This window comes from Echiichthys vipera (assembly GCF_963691815.1).
Source record: "Echiichthys vipera genome assembly, chromosome: 14".
NCBI lineage: Eukaryota > Metazoa > Chordata > Actinopteri > Perciformes > Trachinidae > Echiichthys > Echiichthys vipera.
This window is the reverse complement of record NC_139839.1, coordinates 27166135-27183310: the sequence shown is the minus strand read 5'-3', so window position 1 is coordinate 27183310 and position 17176 is coordinate 27166135. Positions and strand designations below refer to the sequence as shown.

At 40.0% G+C, this 17176-nt stretch overlaps 1 protein-coding gene across 2 annotated transcripts in view; it reads left to right on the top strand.

Moving 5' to 3' along the window:
* The window catches only part of ntm (neurotrimin), a gene marked incomplete at both ends in the record, with an annotated part of 681284 nt that overhangs the window by 629116 nt on the left and 34992 nt on the right, over window positions 1–17176 (top strand). For both annotated transcript variants that reach the window (XM_083927523.1, XM_083927522.1), the window contains one exon: window positions 15420–15545. In XM_083927523.1, coding sequence (XP_083783649.1) covers window positions 15420–15545 — 126 coding nt within the window. The remainder of the gene's footprint in view (window positions 1–15419; window positions 15546–17176) is intronic.

The following is a 17176-nucleotide window of genomic DNA, read 5'->3' as shown; positions in this document are numbered from 1 at the left end:
GTCATGTCTGAGTGTCTGCCTCAGACACACCACACAAAACAGCTACAACTTAAATGCACCCATAAAGGCAGAATGCTAATGAATATGGAAAATGTGCTGGATACATTAAATGCATGTATTAGTTAAGCGATAAGTTCATTAATTCAGCAATTAATAATATACATGAATACTTGTTGATTTTTTTTTTTTTAAACTGTAGATAATTCTACACCGAAGTAGCTACTTTCCATAAAAGCTATATGTTGAAAGAGATATGTTCATTGAGAGAGTTATTGGTCAGTTCTTTCAACTCTCCACACTGGCCATGAAGTGATCCATTTCTAATACCGATAAGTACACTGATGCAGATGAAGGAGATTAACACATTTAATTTACTAACATTCTTCACAATAAAAGTAGCCCCATTATGGTATTTAAAAGCTGTTATTGTGAAGCAGCAAAATAAGGAAATGTTGGGTTTTCAGCAGTAACTACAATACAGCTGATGCATCATCAAAGTAAAATAAAACAGTACTTTGGTAGCTTCTGACTGAATCTCTGTGATTTAAACTGCTTTCAGATATCTGAATTGAATTGAATTGAATTGAAACACAGAGACTTTAAATACATCTTTCTTTCTACTGCCCTGCTGCACAGACATGAGTTTCGCAACATAGCTTGTTTGAGGGGGAGAAGAAGGGTCGTCCCTGGTTTGTTGCGTCCGTTGAGATGTCACCATGGCGGCCCACTTGGAGGCAGGGTGGGTGTGCTTTGGCCCTCCTCTGGGGAAGGCCGATGTCTGTCGTGGCTTGGTTCACTAAAAATGGTAATGGAAATACAAATAAGTGTGGCATGCTTTAGCTCGGCAAAGCCAAAAGTTGCAATCTCCTAATGCAAGGGCTTTATAAATCTGCTTCAAGACAAGACGAAAACATGAGAGAAAAAAAAAAGAGCTGGACTTCAGAAACACACAAGCACACTCCCACAGACAGTTACAAATAATTCCTGTACAGTCAGTACATTGACTCTTTTGGGCGATTAAACTCAAATAGTGCAAATGACACAATGCCACACTGATGGATTCTACACTTCATGCAATGCTAACGTTCAGAACCAATGTATTTTCTTTTACATGAAAATAACGGAAGACCCAACATTGACTTTTGGTTTGACCAGTTCAGCATGGTGGCCAGGTCACAAGCATTCTCACTTTACAGCTGAACAGTACACTAAACTAGCGACCATCTGGTGATTGGATAAAACGAGCCACAATGCCAAATTGGCCAGGGAGTACTTTAAGCGAGAAATTTTCAATACAGTAACACAATCTTGATTCATATTTGAAAAGGGCTGTCTAGTTTCACTCATGAGAGTTTAATAAGACCTCATTTGCGTAAAGTTGAGGTCAAGTCGTGTTCATGCAAATTCAGTTATGGTGAATGGTTTGTCAACTCACCATCATGCAACAGGTGACTTCATGTGGGTCAGGTGAATTGCTGGATCTCCACCCTTATAGAAGCCTCAGCCTGACTGATCCTTCAAGATGTTTCAAAATATTTTTTAGGGGCAAGGTCTGATTTATTTCTCAAAATGCATTGTTTGCAATTGTTTTTGGTCCATAGACTGTATAAAAATGGACTTAGCACACCCGTCGGGGTCCGTTCTCTCAACTTGATCCAATCTTCTTCGCCTACGGGAGTCGCCATCTTGTCAGACTTTGACTCCGCCTCATTTCCTCTTACCAAAAAGGGCATTGATGTGACGTCCATCTATCTGATGTTTACCTCCGAGGAGAAGTGAGTGTCAGTGGCTAGCTGTCACTCAAGAGACCACGCCCCTAATTATTCATGAACTTTAACCTCCAATAAAAAAAAAAACTGACCTGGTACAAAAAAATCACCCCCTCAGTGTTGTCATGGAGATATGACCTAGGCATACAGACTAGAATGTTTTTTAGGCCTTAAATAGGTTTAATTATGCTGTGAAAACGGTTTGTTTAATGGTCTGTTTAACATGGGGTTCAATGAGAAACTGCTCTATTGTGCAAACGGATCCTATACACCTATACCTACTCTGTAAAGTGTCATGAGATAACATTTGTTATGATTTGGCACTATAAGTAAAATTGAATTGAAATTAATTGAATAGTTGACACTCAGAGAACTGCAGTTTTTGGCACTTCCTTATTGGATCAACTAGCAAGTCGTTGTGGTGGGGGTTGTTTGGGTCCCGCCTAGTTGCTGATTTTGTACTGTGTAACACTGTCTACATTAAAGACACAGTTGATATCCAAATAAATGGACATAAAAAGGACATATTGTCTCAGTTCAAAAGAGCAAGGTTTAACCATGAACTGAAAGCTGTCTATCACATGGGTCATTGCAAGGCAGCAAGAAACATGAGTCAATGCAGACAGGAAAAGTTCAGGGATTTAATGACAAAATGATTGAATAATATGGCAGGCAACAGTTAAAAACCAGGAAGGCAGTTGGAACAGGACAACATATGCAAAGTGGTAAGGCAGAGAATCTTCAGTCCATGGATCGGGCAGGCAGGTACAGGTTTTATGTAACAGGGTTCCAGGTATCAGAGGGTCAATAACAGCCATTGCAAGAAGCACTACTGCAAATTTGGCAACCTGGCAAGGAGCTAAATACTGCAAGGCTGATGAAGGTCAGGCGGCAGGTACCAGAGCGGCGGGGGTTACTGAAGTCGGGTGTCTGGGACAGGAGACAAAGTCAGAGGTAGAGGTTGGTCATGAACAGATCGTGATCATTAACATTTTGAAGAGAAAGTAAATGGTGACATTCCTTCATGTACATGATGAGTTTAAATATAGTCAACTAATCATTAATGGAGACGCACTGGTAATATTTGAATCTTAAGGTATGCGGTTCCGCTTTCTTAATCTGAATCATATCTCAATAAATCAACCATTATCCATATTAAATCAACAATATACTGTAAATATATGCATTGGATTTGTGTTTAAATGCACCACTGACAGCACATACTGTGATTTAACCATTTAAAAAAAAAGTTATTTATTTATTTATTGTTGTTACTTTGAGAAACTCTGGCAATAATAAGCGGCTCATTTGTGTGTCTATTTTATATATTTTATTATATAAAGCATATTCTGAGCTTTGCACAAGAGGATCTTGTTTACTATAAGCTGCAATAAAATGTTTCCTTGCTGGAGAAATCAAAACAACTTTTGGGTCAGTGGGGACATAATATTCGGTTTAAACTGACCTGCTGACCTTTTCCATGAAATTGTAGTTTTTATAATTCAGGAGAGCTTCACTCTGGATCGAATACAGGGAGACATCAACAGAGCAGAACCGAATCAAACAACAAACTTGTATATACCAAAACCGGGTGTCAGGCATTCTCCTCCCTTCCACTATCTCCTTTAACTATTTTGCAAGGTCAGTCTGCACTGTCTGTCACACTGATTGGTAACAGCAGAGGAATGAACCCAAAAGCACAACTCAGGACTGCAAGCTGGAAGGCTAACTGAAACAAACAAGATGAACTGGCACAAAATAAAGGGACGGACAGAGACTGAGGGGTCATCCCAAAACGACATTTCTCCCTTGTTCTTGAAAGGTTTTCCTTAAACACGGCTGTGTCTCTAGAAATATCTGTGTCCACACAAAACCATTGAAAGCGACTCGAAACGCTGTAGTACACATGCCAGGCCATTGTGGTGCCCTAACTCTGCCACAGAAATCAAACCAAAAATGGAAAAGAAGAGACGCAGCGTACGCGTAACGCTTGCGCACTGTACAAAAAACCAACACAACCAGGAGAAGAAGATGGCGACTGCAAGATCAAGAAGAAGAATGGAATCGTTTGTGTTGTTACGTGATATTGCAGATTTAGGGTAAGGAGTTAGAGGGTCAAGAGCTAGAACTAGAGGTCAAAGGCTATAGGGTCGAGAGGTGGGGCAATGACATCCTCGCTTCACAAAATACGCTGCTTAGCTGCCCTGATGCCCTGACCTGTAATTTTTAATTTTTTAGGATAGCTTTTTGTCTTACCTTATATTAGTAATTGTTCTTACACTCTGACATGTTATTTTTATTTTTTAGTATAGATTTTATTTGTTTTTACCTGATCTTAAGTAATTAATTGTTCTTATTGTTAATGTTGATGATATATGCTGTTTTTATCTATATTGCTAGTACTAGACTATGTATGTTGAGCAGCACTTTGGGCAACTAAGGTTGATTTAAATGTGCTATAGAAATACATTTTGAGTTGAGTTGAGTTAGCTGTCATGAAATTGAAGGGTGGCAGATTTATCCACTCTTTGTTTTCAGAAAAAAATGTTTTCAGGCTCACAAAATGCAGCATCCGTCTGGATGATCGGCCAAAACGATACAAACCAAAAGTTTTCTTGTATCGTGACAGAAAAACGCGTCTCGGTGTGGATGGCCCCTAAATACACAAGGGACGCTGGGTAAATAGGGTCAGGTGATACTAATCAGGGGCGTGTAAGGTAATCAACAAAGGTCGGAAAAAACACAAGGACAGGAAGTGAGGAGACCTGTAGTAACTGTGTTTATCAGGCAAATTATGAGCGAACTTTAGAAAAGTCACAAAAACAGAAAGGGGCTATAGACTATGCACGGCTGTAATCCTCCAGCATACAGAGTAGAAGAAGTAGAGGTTGCTGACAGCAATTAAGCCTTCCCTAGGCCATATTTCATGGTGTCCAAAGAAGGGCTGGGATTTCAATGTGTTAATTATGATTAATTAATTACAGAAAAAATAATGCAAAAAAAAAATAAGGCAATTAATCGCAATTTATTTTTGCACAGTCCAGAGCGTTGCTCACTGCACGAGTTCCTGTCCAGCCTGTAATACTGACGCACAGGTCGCAACAGGAGGGAAATGAAACCAATGAGAAGCAGATGATGAGTTGTTGCTGGGTTCAGTGGGCGACATTTGAGTTCTAAGAAAGGACCGAGTGGGAACATGGACAAGAGCACGGCTGTGTAAGAATTCACCTCCCAACAGAGCTCTTCAAGCTTCCGCTCCACCCCAATGCTGAACATGCTGCAGCTAACGTTAGCACAAACAACGCTGAACATGCTGCAGCTAACGTTAGCACAGACAACGCTCCTGAGGGACTGTTATTAGTTAATGGATCATTTTTGTTTCTGTGTTTTTGAAAACATGGAGAAAAAGCACTCTATGTTTAAGTATTTTTTTCATGCCTAGGATATTATTCTAAATATTTTTGCAATGTCAGGTTACCTGTTTTCTTGAATATACCGTACTAAGCACTGTTTTATTTTTTATAATATATTAAGTGATATATCAAAATCCATTTAAATTGAAAAATGTTGCTACTCAATATTCTTGGGCGATTAATTACAAAGCCTCTAATTAACTTGATTATTTTTTTTAATCGTCTTCCACCACTAGTCCAAAGACAAAGACACGTTATGAGAATATCCAGGAAACAGCTGATCAGTCATGTGAGTCACATGTTCACTATGTCAGAACTTATTAAGCACAATGGTTTCCATATCCCATTTAGCACATCAATCCTATTTTGAGCAAGCGTAAAAAACTTTTATTTGAGGAAGTTTTATCTTGTTTGTTTCCGTAAAGCTTTTTGAATCTGAATCTTCCAAAATATGCATTAAAATATGCTTATGGAAAAAAGGGCTAATTCGAGTAAAAAATACATTATAACAGTCAACAGAAATGACAGAAGCTGATAATAAAAGAAACGAGACCTTAATGCTGATGCCAGGATTTAACACCATCGCTGCATCCGGAGCTTAGTGCCACCAAGGATGAAATGCAAACAAACCACAGCATTTTTTTTACATCTATCCCGCAATGTTAACTCATGCAGCCTGATCATTCAGTGTTAACACAGTGCTGGAGAGGTAGGTCCAATAGCAGACTAGGGGTAATGAGCAGTGTGTCAGATTGGCTGACCAATTCATGTTTGACCCTTAATTTAGGCAAACAGTTTGCACTTATTTCATCAACGGCAAAGTCATCACGTGTGACACATGTTAAATATTTAGGCATTATTATTGACAAAAATCTGTCTTTCATAAAACAGGTTAGTAGAGTGATCATATTTAATTTAATCTGAATAATTTTAAGAGCATCAGTTGTCTCCATCTGCTGCAAAACCTTTTGTACACACTATGATTTTCTCCCATCTGTACTAATGCATAACAACCTGGTCACAGTGACTACACTCAAGCCTGTTTAATCACTCTACGAACAAATCCTAAATGTGTTAGATAAAAAGCCAAGGGATCATCATTACTGTAATATCTGGAAAAATACAATTTTGATAACTTCTTATTTACTCTGGTGTATCCCTCCTGATGCCTGACCTATCCTGACAGTGGCAGTAGAACTAGAGCATTTACAAGGGGTTACTGGGTAACACAGTTCAGAGGGATAGCTTTGGTCAGTCTGCGTTCTCAAACTATTGAGAAAGTGGAATTGATTACCTATAAATATTAGACACCAGAAGCTTTGCAGTGTTTCAAACCAGCCCCAAGCTTTGGCTTAAGTCAGCACAAAAGTGTCACCAACAATGAATGCCTTGTATAAATTGTATTAATCTTCTTACACGTTGTGTATTTGTATGGTTTTGTGGCTTTTATTTTTCTACCTGCCCAGGGACAAAATATGTAAATTAGCTGCTAGCTAACTCTGGTACAATGACTTTTAATTGTGCACTGTCCCTGCAAAAATTAAAACAGAGAAAAAAGAAAATTAAAAATAAATGTTACTTCTTTTTTAACATTAACATTGTTATCAGTTGCCTTGTCAGCTATTATAAATTGGTATGAACTGTTCAACATATTCTAATCAACAGGGTCGTATATCTTCTGAAAAGTTTAGCAGAAAAACTCCTATGATGTCTCGTGAAATAATACGTTCGATTTAATGCCATTAAATGGGGACTGGAAGTGGACCACAACGCTTACATTTAGGAAAGAAAAGCTGTCAGTTAGGTTTAGGCAACACAACCATTCACGTAGGATTAGAGAAAAGGTTGTGGATTATTTTAATTCATCCGGGACAAAACCACTGATGTGACGAACCCCCGTCCCCCAGGTGAAAGTTCTATGATTTGGGACCCATCCACCACCCCAATTTACCTCCTTATGCAGAGATTTGTCGTCTTATACTATGTGGCCTGATTCTAATCTCGTCACTGTCGGGCAGAAACCTTGTATGTCCAAAACCTTCATTTTCCGTTCATTTTCCAGGAAATGAAGAAAACTGTGATCATATCTTCCGTCACTGATTATAACGGCTGAGGCTGAGTGCGTCGCCTTCCATTATCAGCAGTTTACAGCTTACAAAGTTTAGTGGAGCTTTGTGTGCACTCTGTTTTTCTGTAACTGAACACATTTGACCAAAGTAGAGGTCTGCACTTTGCGGCATCCTCGCGGGACCTACAGGTCCCTTACAGTTTTTTGGTTTTCATAAAGTGGCGGGCGGTCAGAGGAAGAGAGAGCGCTGTTCATGCTGTTTCTCATGGCAACGTGACCTGAATTGTGTGATTTGTGTCAATACAGTAACCTCATCATCAACGGGCTGGTTGTGGGTCAGAACCTGATGGGTTGTGAGTTTGCGACTAACTGGCTCATCTTATTAGCTCATTTATCATTTATTGGCTAATTGTATTAGCCAGTTAGTCAACTCTCCTGGTAAAGTAACTGTCAGCTCCAGCACTTCCTTCCTAATGCAGAGGGGGTTGAGCTACGAGGTTTTGCCGTCAGTTTGAGGATCCATTGGACTTATGAGGTTTATTCACAACCTCTTTTTAATACTTTCAATTGGTTAAAACTTTATAAAACCCACACACAGACATGAAGCACAACCAATAGAACATATTTATGAAAAAAATAAAAAATGTCAAAAAATGGAGATACAAGGTTTCCGCCCGACAGCGACAGTATGTAGAATACACACAACATAAATATTTGGAATACAAAACATTTACAGTGCTTTACTTTTCATAATCCTATGTATAAACAGTGACGAGGACAGCCTGAACTGCTCTACACTACACCTTCAGACTTACTGTGGTCCTCCATCCATGTGTTTTGTGTGGATTTATTTTATTGAAAAGAGTAGCTCTTCCATGTCACAGAGCATTCCGGTGGTTCTTTTGAGCCATCTATGAAAGTGGAAAGGGCATTATGACGGTAAAGCACAGGGGTGCTTTTATGTGTTAACCATGCATGCAGGTTTATACTCCTGATTGTAACCATCTGTCTTCACCTTGGAGCAGCACTCTCAATGGAGTTGATAATGTCTTTTTGAACAGAGTGCTCTGTATTATACAGTAGATCTGCCATTTGCTTTTTCAGTTGCAATTTAATCTGTGCTCCTTTAAAATTATTGTTTAAAGTGTAGCACTGAACACTGGGGAGATTTTGTCAAAACGGTTTGACGTCATCTAGAGTACTAAATAATCTGTAAACCTTGCTTTTATCTATGTAAAATGCTTTCAGAAATGGTAATGTTTTGGTTAGTGCTGCGTGACAACATTATAAACCTGGAAATTGTAGTCTTTTTCCAGCGATTTATTTCACAGACCTTGATGAAAGACTGCATTTTTTCACCATCTGTTCTACCATTCCACGCAGTACCATCCCTCTCATGTACTGAGGAGAGTTTAGGTGGTGCCTGAGAGGATCAGTCCAATAGTTCATTTAGAAGACAGCGTGATTAAGCAGTCTGCCTTGAGAAAAAGACTAGTACCTATACCATTATCTAGCTGCTAAAAAATCAATACGTTTTTGCATTGCTCCAGCTTATACAGCTGAAAATGCCAACAAAATACACCTCAACATGCTTTAAGAATTCATTTTCAATTTTCATTTTGAAAGTGAAACTGCACCTACCAACTACTGGGGGAAATATATTTCTCTTTAGTTGTGAAATCCACCAGCTGTTAGGTCCGTGGTCTGTGGTCCTTTAGGGGTACTGGGGCACCAACCCTCCTGTAATTCCACTTAAAAATACACCAGAAATACATATTTTAATTACAAAGAATTGGTTGTGTGTATGTGTGTGTGTGTGTGTGTGTGAGTGTGTGTGTGTGTGTGTGTGTTGGTGTTTTGGTGTGTGAAATATTGATGTGTTTAAATATTGATAACATTAAAGTTAAAGTATTCCTTTTTTAAAGAAACAAATACTTTTTACAGTAAGCAAACACTTCCCTCTTTGATACGTAGACATCGCTTCCCTCTTGACAATCATTTATTATTTATCATTATTATTATTATTTTAAAATAAACCCAAAACAGAGTCCACACTTGCTCTGTATAGCCCAATAGTCTACTGTTGGTAATAAATTCAATTCAATTCAATTCAAAAAACTTTATTAGTCCCCGGGGGGCAATTCAAGGCACACAGAGCAGCAAATCACGACAGTGCAATTATACAAAACCTGTGTGTCTGTGTGTGTGTGTGTGTGTGTGTGTGTGTGTGTGTAGCTTACATTTCAGTTGTTACCCTCACATAATTCACACATTATTACAGAAATGTGCGATGACTAATGAAAAATGCCTTCAGTCTGTGTGCAGAGAGACATTCTTTTCCATTCCAAAGGTAGTTTGTGTGTAATGCTCAGATTGTTGACCCCTGATTGGTTGACACTACACGATGAAAGTAACTGGATCTGGGGCAGAAACATTTATGACCAGGAAAAGTTGCCAGATTGGGCGATTTTTCTGGGCAGCTTTAGAAGCTTTAGGCGGGTTTAGGTAAACTAGCCTGGATGGGTTGACAAAATGTTTGCCTGGTGTCAAAGTGCTGATGTTACTTTCCTATCTTGTTGATATCCCTATTCTTTTCTGGCTGATAATTCAATTTCAGAGAGCCAGGGATAAGTGCAGGCGGGTCTCAGATCTGTTCGGACTACAGACTGAATAAAAAATGGACATAGCATACCCGTCCATATTTACAATATACAACAATACGCACCTTGCAGTTTAGCAGCATATTGAAATAAGATAAGTACAAACTAAATAAGTGATAAGGAGCGATAAGTGATAACAGTGTTAAAAATGTAGCAGCATTTCTTACTGAACTAAGTTACAGTAAAGAACAGAAAAGTGTAGCAGCATTTCTGACTGAAATAAGTTACAGTACAACTAAATAAAGTGATGTAGTGATGATATAAAGTGACAAAGTGACAATTTTTCAGGACACAGTGTCTCCACTGTTCCTTACCTGACCGGGGGGAGATGAATTATACAGTTTGATGGCCACCGGAAGAAAAGACTTCCTCCGGCGTTCAGTATTACACCGGGGGAGAATGAGTCTATGACTGAAGGTGCTTCTGCTTGAGGTCAGCAGCTGGTGGAGAGGGTGAGTGTTGTTGTCCAGGATGCTGTGCAGTTTAGACAGCATCCTCCTCTCAGACACCGCCACCAAAGAGTCCAGCTGGAACCCCAGGACGGAGCCAGCCTTCCTGATGATCTTTCTGATCCTCTTGGCGTCAGCTGCCCTCAGTCTGCTGCCCCAGCACACAACAGCAAAGAAGATGGCACTTGCTACCACCGACTGGTAGAACATCCTCAGCATGGTGTTTATTCCTGCGGAAATCTACCACCAACTCCTTAGGCTTGGTGGGGTTTAGAATCAGGTGATTAGCTACACACCCGTCGACGAAGGAGTCCACAACGCCCCTGTACTCCTCCTCCTTCCCCTCACTGACACAGCCAACAATTGCAGAATCGTCAGCAAACTTCTGCAGGTGGCAGGACTCAGAGAGGAGCTGAAAGTCTGAGGTGTACAAGGTGAACAGAAAGGGGGAAAGAACAGTTCCCTGTGGAGCTCCAGTGCTGCTGACCACGGTGTTAGACACTGCAGTCTGACATACTGTGGTCGTCCCGTCAAGTAATCCGTAATCCAGGAAACCAGGGGAGGGTCCACCTGCATCGCCATCAGCTTACATCCCAGCAGAGCAGGCCGGATGGTATTGAACGCACTGGAGAAGTCCATGAACAAGATTCTCACACTGGTTTCCGGTCTGTCCAGGCGGGCGCAGGCACGGTGGAGCAGGAAGATGATAGCATCCTCCACACCTAGTCTCGGCTGGTGGGGAAACTGTAGAGGGTCCAGTGATGAGCTGACCAGGAGCCGAAGAAGTGACAGGACCAGCCTCTCCAGGGACTTCATTAGGTGCGACGTCAGCGCCATCGGTCTGTAGTCTTCGGAGGTGCTGAGACGCACCTTCTTCGGTACTGGTACCAGGCAAGATGTCTTCCACAGCACAGGGACCTTTTCAAGACTCAGGCTGAGGTTGAAGATGTACTGCAGGACTCCACTCAGCTGGGTCGCACATGCTTTGAGGACCCTCGGGCTGACACCGTCGGGAACTGCTGCCTTGCCTGGGCGGAGTCTGCACAGCTCCTTCCTCACACGCTCTGCAGTGAAGGTCTGTCTGCTGTGTGCGTTGGTGGGGGTGGAGAGAGGTGATGGCGGGGGGGAGGGGACAGGTAGGGAAAAGTCAGGAAGGAATTGAGGGGGAGGAGAAGTGAGGGCCGGATGCTAGCTGTCACTCAAGAGACCACGCCCCTAATTATTCAAATAATTTAACCACCAATAAAATAAAAACTAGCCTGGTACAAATAAATTCACTCCCCTCAATGTTGTCATTTAAATATGACCTAAACATACAGACTAGAATGTTTTTTTTTGTCCCAGGCCTTAAACAGGTTTAATGATGCTGTGAAAACGGCCTGTTTAACATGGGGGTCAATGAGAAATTGCTCTATTATGAAACCTTCCCCTAGTGGACACTCAGAGAACTGATGTTTTTGGCATTCCTGATTGGATCAACCAGGAAGTCGCTGTGGTGGGGGCTCGGTTCAGACTCAGCACTGCAGCGACAATATGACATTTGGATCCAAAACACAAAATTAACTCTCAGTAGTTTCTGTCATATAAGAATTACTTTGAAAGCACTGATGTTCAAAAATATAAAAAAATGGCAAAACACGCAGAGCTACCTATAGGATAGAGCTGTAACACCACCTGATGGGAAAGTCATGTCATGCCACTGGTGAGAAGCTGAGCAGACTTGTACATTTTCATGTAATGTGAGTTGTTGGATGTAATGTCCATTTACCCATGAAGATAATAATTGTGCAATCTGTTTACTACTTGTTATAGCTTTCTCAGGAGTGGGTGCTCTGCTCGGAGTGCCCTTGTTACGTCAGGGTACAACCAACCCCAACCTATAACCAACCATAACTCTGCATGAACAAGAGGTGCCCCTTTTCACCCTTGCCCCTTGTAAAGTCTGTAAAGCCCCTGAGCTTCCTAGTAGGCAGTCAAGGATGATAAGAACTGCTGGCTAACCAGTTTCATGGACTCACAGTAGAATAAGGTAGGAAGAACATATCCCACTCTCTCTGCATGTTGAATTCAAAGCTCAGTAACACAAAGCTTGACTTGTCCATAGGGATTTAAAAATGTACTACACAACACAGAGTGAATAAAACATAACAATGATTCCATCTGCATATAAACATCATAATTTTTGACTTTATGCTTTTTAAAATAAATCTGTTTTGTTGTAGGGTAGGATTTATATCTTTATGTTCAAAAACAACTGCTCTGGTGAAGTGCTTGCATTATTCATTAGAATCTGTTTCACATTTGTCAGTGGGAAAAGGAATAGGGATTGTCTCATACATGAATTTGACTTTTTCCTGGTTGTACTGAAAGTTGAACTGTACTACCAAAATATGAATCATTCCTGTATACACATCACATGCACTCACAAATGATTTTTCATATTTAAACAGGCATGATGCTTTTATTAGCAGAATGCCAAAATTGAGCTTGTGGTGCAAATCTTCACTACCTCTTCTCTACCTGCGAGTAGCACAATAGTCAGTGTACACTTGAAAGGTTCACAGAAGACATATATTGGTAGGAATTGACAGAGCAGCTTCAACAAATGGAATCGAAAATACATAAACTAAATAAATACAAAAAGTATGTCTTTAAAACTAACTTTAAAAACAAACGAGATGTAAAGCAGTTAGCAAGAAAGCGAATAATGACAATTTCATCATAGGGTATTAAATGAAATGGTTTAGTTTCTTTTGTTTCTTGTAATTACTAAAAAAGAGTCAATCAAAATCACAAACTCAAGTCAAGCCCCTTTCCCCAGCGACCAGCAACCTTTTGAGGAAGTCATTGTGTTTCCACCAGGCTAGTACTTTCTGAAAATACAGGAACTTTAGTGTTTGCAAAGATGACCATTGCTGATGGGTGAAACAAACAGTGCTGCTCCCTCAACCCATGTACCACTTCATTCTTTACTCTAGAATTTTTTTTTCTATTAATCTTATTCAACATGCTAAACAATTATAATACAAACTTAATAAAGTGAATGATCAGTAAAAAGGAAAGAAAACAAGAAAAACAAGCAAATGGGATCCTAAGATTCCTAAGAAATAGATGACTCACATAATATACAGTAGAACATACAGTGTGTTCAAAGGGGATAGGAAGATGTTAACTTTTCTGGTCCTATCCCCTCTTATTTTTTTCATAATTATTAATTATAAACAAATAAAAATTCAGTTCGAATCAGTCGGTGTCTGATGTTTGGCTCGTGGGTTAAAACAAATAACAGCAAAAAAGTAATAAACAGACAAAAAACAAACCAAAAAACAGAAATGTGGTGCTCCAGCTCATAAGAATTGAATGTTTTGTCTGTAAAGAATTGTTTTAGTTTGATATAATAGCACATTTTTTCATCCCATCATCAGAGTTGTTCCACTGACAACAATAGTAGGTCTTTGGTTTTATTAAATATTTTGCTATCGATTTATATATTTTGTATTTAATATGATTAATGTGAGGTTTCAAACTTATTTGTTTGTCTGTTTATACTCCCAGGAATTTTATTTCAGATACTCTTTCTATTTCTGTTATCATGAGTTTCTTTTCTGAGTTGGTTGGTCTATTCCCTAAAAATTCTAAATTTTGTTTTACCTAAATTCAATGTCAGCTTATTGTCTCCAAACCAGGGGTCCGTTTCACAAAGCAGGTTTAGTGAAAACTCTGAGTCTGTTAACCCTGAAATGAGGGAAACTCTGAGTTTTCCGTTTCACAAAGGGAGGTAACTCAAACCAGAGAAAGAGGGGTAACTCTAGCCTATTTCACAAAGAGAGGTAACTTAAACTCTCGGTCAGTTACCATGGTAACATGCTCTCTGAACCTAACCTGGTCAGGACCAGGTTTTTCTCAGCAAACCTAGAGTTTCTCTCTGTCTCCGCCCTCTTTCAGCCACACACGGTATTTGATTTCCTCATTCATTCAGTCAGCAGGCGAGTTTTGGCGTAGTATAGTTCTGTCGTCTGTTTTTTCAGAAAATCATTGCAAAAATCAGACATTAGAAGTTATATTAGGTGGTGACTATTTCCACTACCATGGCATGTCCTTTTGATAATGATCCCGTGGTTGAAGGTGCAGCAATACTGCGCAGAGAATTAAATATTCGTCGGGAGATGATTATTAAACTATTGATTATAGATGTTCTTGCATTTCCAGGCAATTATCTTTTTGAGCGGTACAGTTTCATGTCACAGTCCATCATTTACATACACAACCTCATCCGTCCTTACATTTCCAACATTAACAACCAAAGTCAGGCTCTCATATCACAGCAGATATTGTGTGTTGCGCTGCGTTTTTTTTGCAAATGGGAGTTTTTTATACAACATATAAAACAGCCACTTACGGTAATATTTACCTTATAATGTAAAACATGCTCAAAATGAGGTATCACCATGAGATTGTGCCAATGTATTACCTGTTTGAACAATGTTTTTATGTTTCATCTTAAGCTGCTGCCAAGTGCACTTCTCCCCGGTGGGACTGCACCTAAATGAAATAAACTAATAGGCTACCACTGAAGCAGTTTCCCCTGTGATATTATTGTGATTGCAAAGGACCACATTTAAACTTACGCACTGACCCGAGCAGCAATGTTCTCCCACGCCGTCTCCCTCTCTTTTGCTGCTGCAGCGGTGTTACACTTTTGTTGAAACTCACTGTATGAGCGCATTAATATTTCCAATTCCCGTGGTAGCGTAGCCCTCCTCTTCCCCGTTGCCATGGTGACTCATCGAATCAGGGCTCCATTGATGCTGTTTTCTTATACTTGTGGTGCACGCGCTTAACTCCAGGTCAAACTTCTCTGAGTTGATCAAAACGCAAATCTGCTGTTCTGGAACCGAAAACTCAGAGTTTCCTATCTCAGAGTAGATCAACTCAGAGTTCAGGGTTAGAAAAGAACAAACAAAAACACAAACTTGATGTGTAAATGAGTTAACACAAACTTGTCCTTTATTCCCCATCGCTGATGATTATATTTATTAATTTTTCATTTGATTTCACAGTACCACCGAAAATCATCAACCTGTCAAGAGATATTGTGGTAAATGAAGGCTCCAACATCACTCTGATGTGCCAAGCCAGCGGTAAACCAGAGCCTTCCATCAGCTGGAAACTCATATCCCCTTCAGGTAACTTGTTTGTCCTGTAAATAAGTACATTAGCTAAAGACCAGTTTTATGCTTTTTCCTCTTAAATGTATCACATGTCCTTTGATTCCTATTTAATTTTCCTCTCCATTCTTCTTGCTACCTTCCCTCTCCCTCTTCCCCCCACCCCTCTCTGTTTATCACTCCATCTTTGACTTTGTTTGACCCCTGGTGGATTTCTCACTTCACTCATTACCCATCATTACCTGTTTCCAGATCATCATTACAACGTAATTGTTTGCAGGAAAGTAAACTGACCCTGTTGTTATTGGACTAATTAATTAGGATAATGGGATGGATGTAAATGTTCTGCAGGCACTGTGAATGACAGGATTAATGCAGAGAACATTACCACAGCATGGAGCTTTATGCATTTACAAGTGTGCCAAAATCTGGAGAGTTGCATTGTGCATGCTCATTGGCATTTATACCATTATTCCTGACGGAAGAAGGAAGGAAACCAACCAACAGCTATTTCTGTATCCCAGTGTGGCCATGTTTCACTTAATCAGGCAAGATGTTTGCATTCATAATGAGTTACATTTCAAAAGCCAGAGCTTTTGTGCTTTCATCTGTGCTGTCTTTTGTGTTGAAGCTGGGATCTGGGAATGGAAATGTTAATATGACACAAGTGTGACTGACCTGTCTGTAAGGAGATAAGCACGGTGAGGAGCCATTGATTGGCTCCTATCTGTGAAATACTGCGTGTCTGTGCATACATTATTGTGCAGGCTGTGTAGAACAGACTGCTGTTGAACTTCTTTGTTTTCTGTCTTTTGTTTTAAGGAGAGAAGTCAAATGGTAAAAACTCTAGGGACTTTGATATCTACAACAACTGTGATACCATTGAGCATGATGTTGTACAGATTGGAGTATCTTCTTGTTGACTCGTGCTGGCATTCTGTGATTTTGGGCCCATGAGCTCTTCTATCTTCTGTGCAGCATTTATCAGTAACAGAACCTCACACTATCTGTTTGAACAGTAGAAGACTGAGTCAGGCTCCCATCCACCACAAGAGCATCAGCATTTAGGTTACTCATGTTGTTGTACATTATAAATTCTTGTTGTTCAACAATTTAATGACATTGCACACTGGTTAGAGTGACATACAATTTTTAGAAACCAATAAAACTTTATGTTTTATGAGTGAGTGTTGGCTCTAGCTCAGGTTTCTAGTCTGGTGCTGTATGCAGAGAATACTGTGGCCCTGTTTAGATGAAGACGATCTAGAAAGGAAACACAGAAGTGGCGTTTCGTTCTTGCTTTTTATGTGGTATTCACATAGAGTGTCTATGTGGTGATGCGAAGCACTGCCACAGCACCAAGAGCTGGGGCATTCGTAGAAACTTCCTTCTCTCCCTAACAGCGGAGAAGCAGGACGCCGTACAGTGTGACAGGGATCTACAGCCTCCCACCGCCTCGGCTCCCACCCAGGAAAAATCCACTGTTCGGTTCATATCACGGTTTTGGGGTCACGGTTTTTGGTTCGGTTCAGGTTTTTTTTTCCTATTTCTTTTAGATTCTAAAAATATTAATTCATTAATTATTTTTCAATCAGATATGCTTAAGGACATGTCATGCAATCATGCAAAAACTGAAATAATGAGGCAGC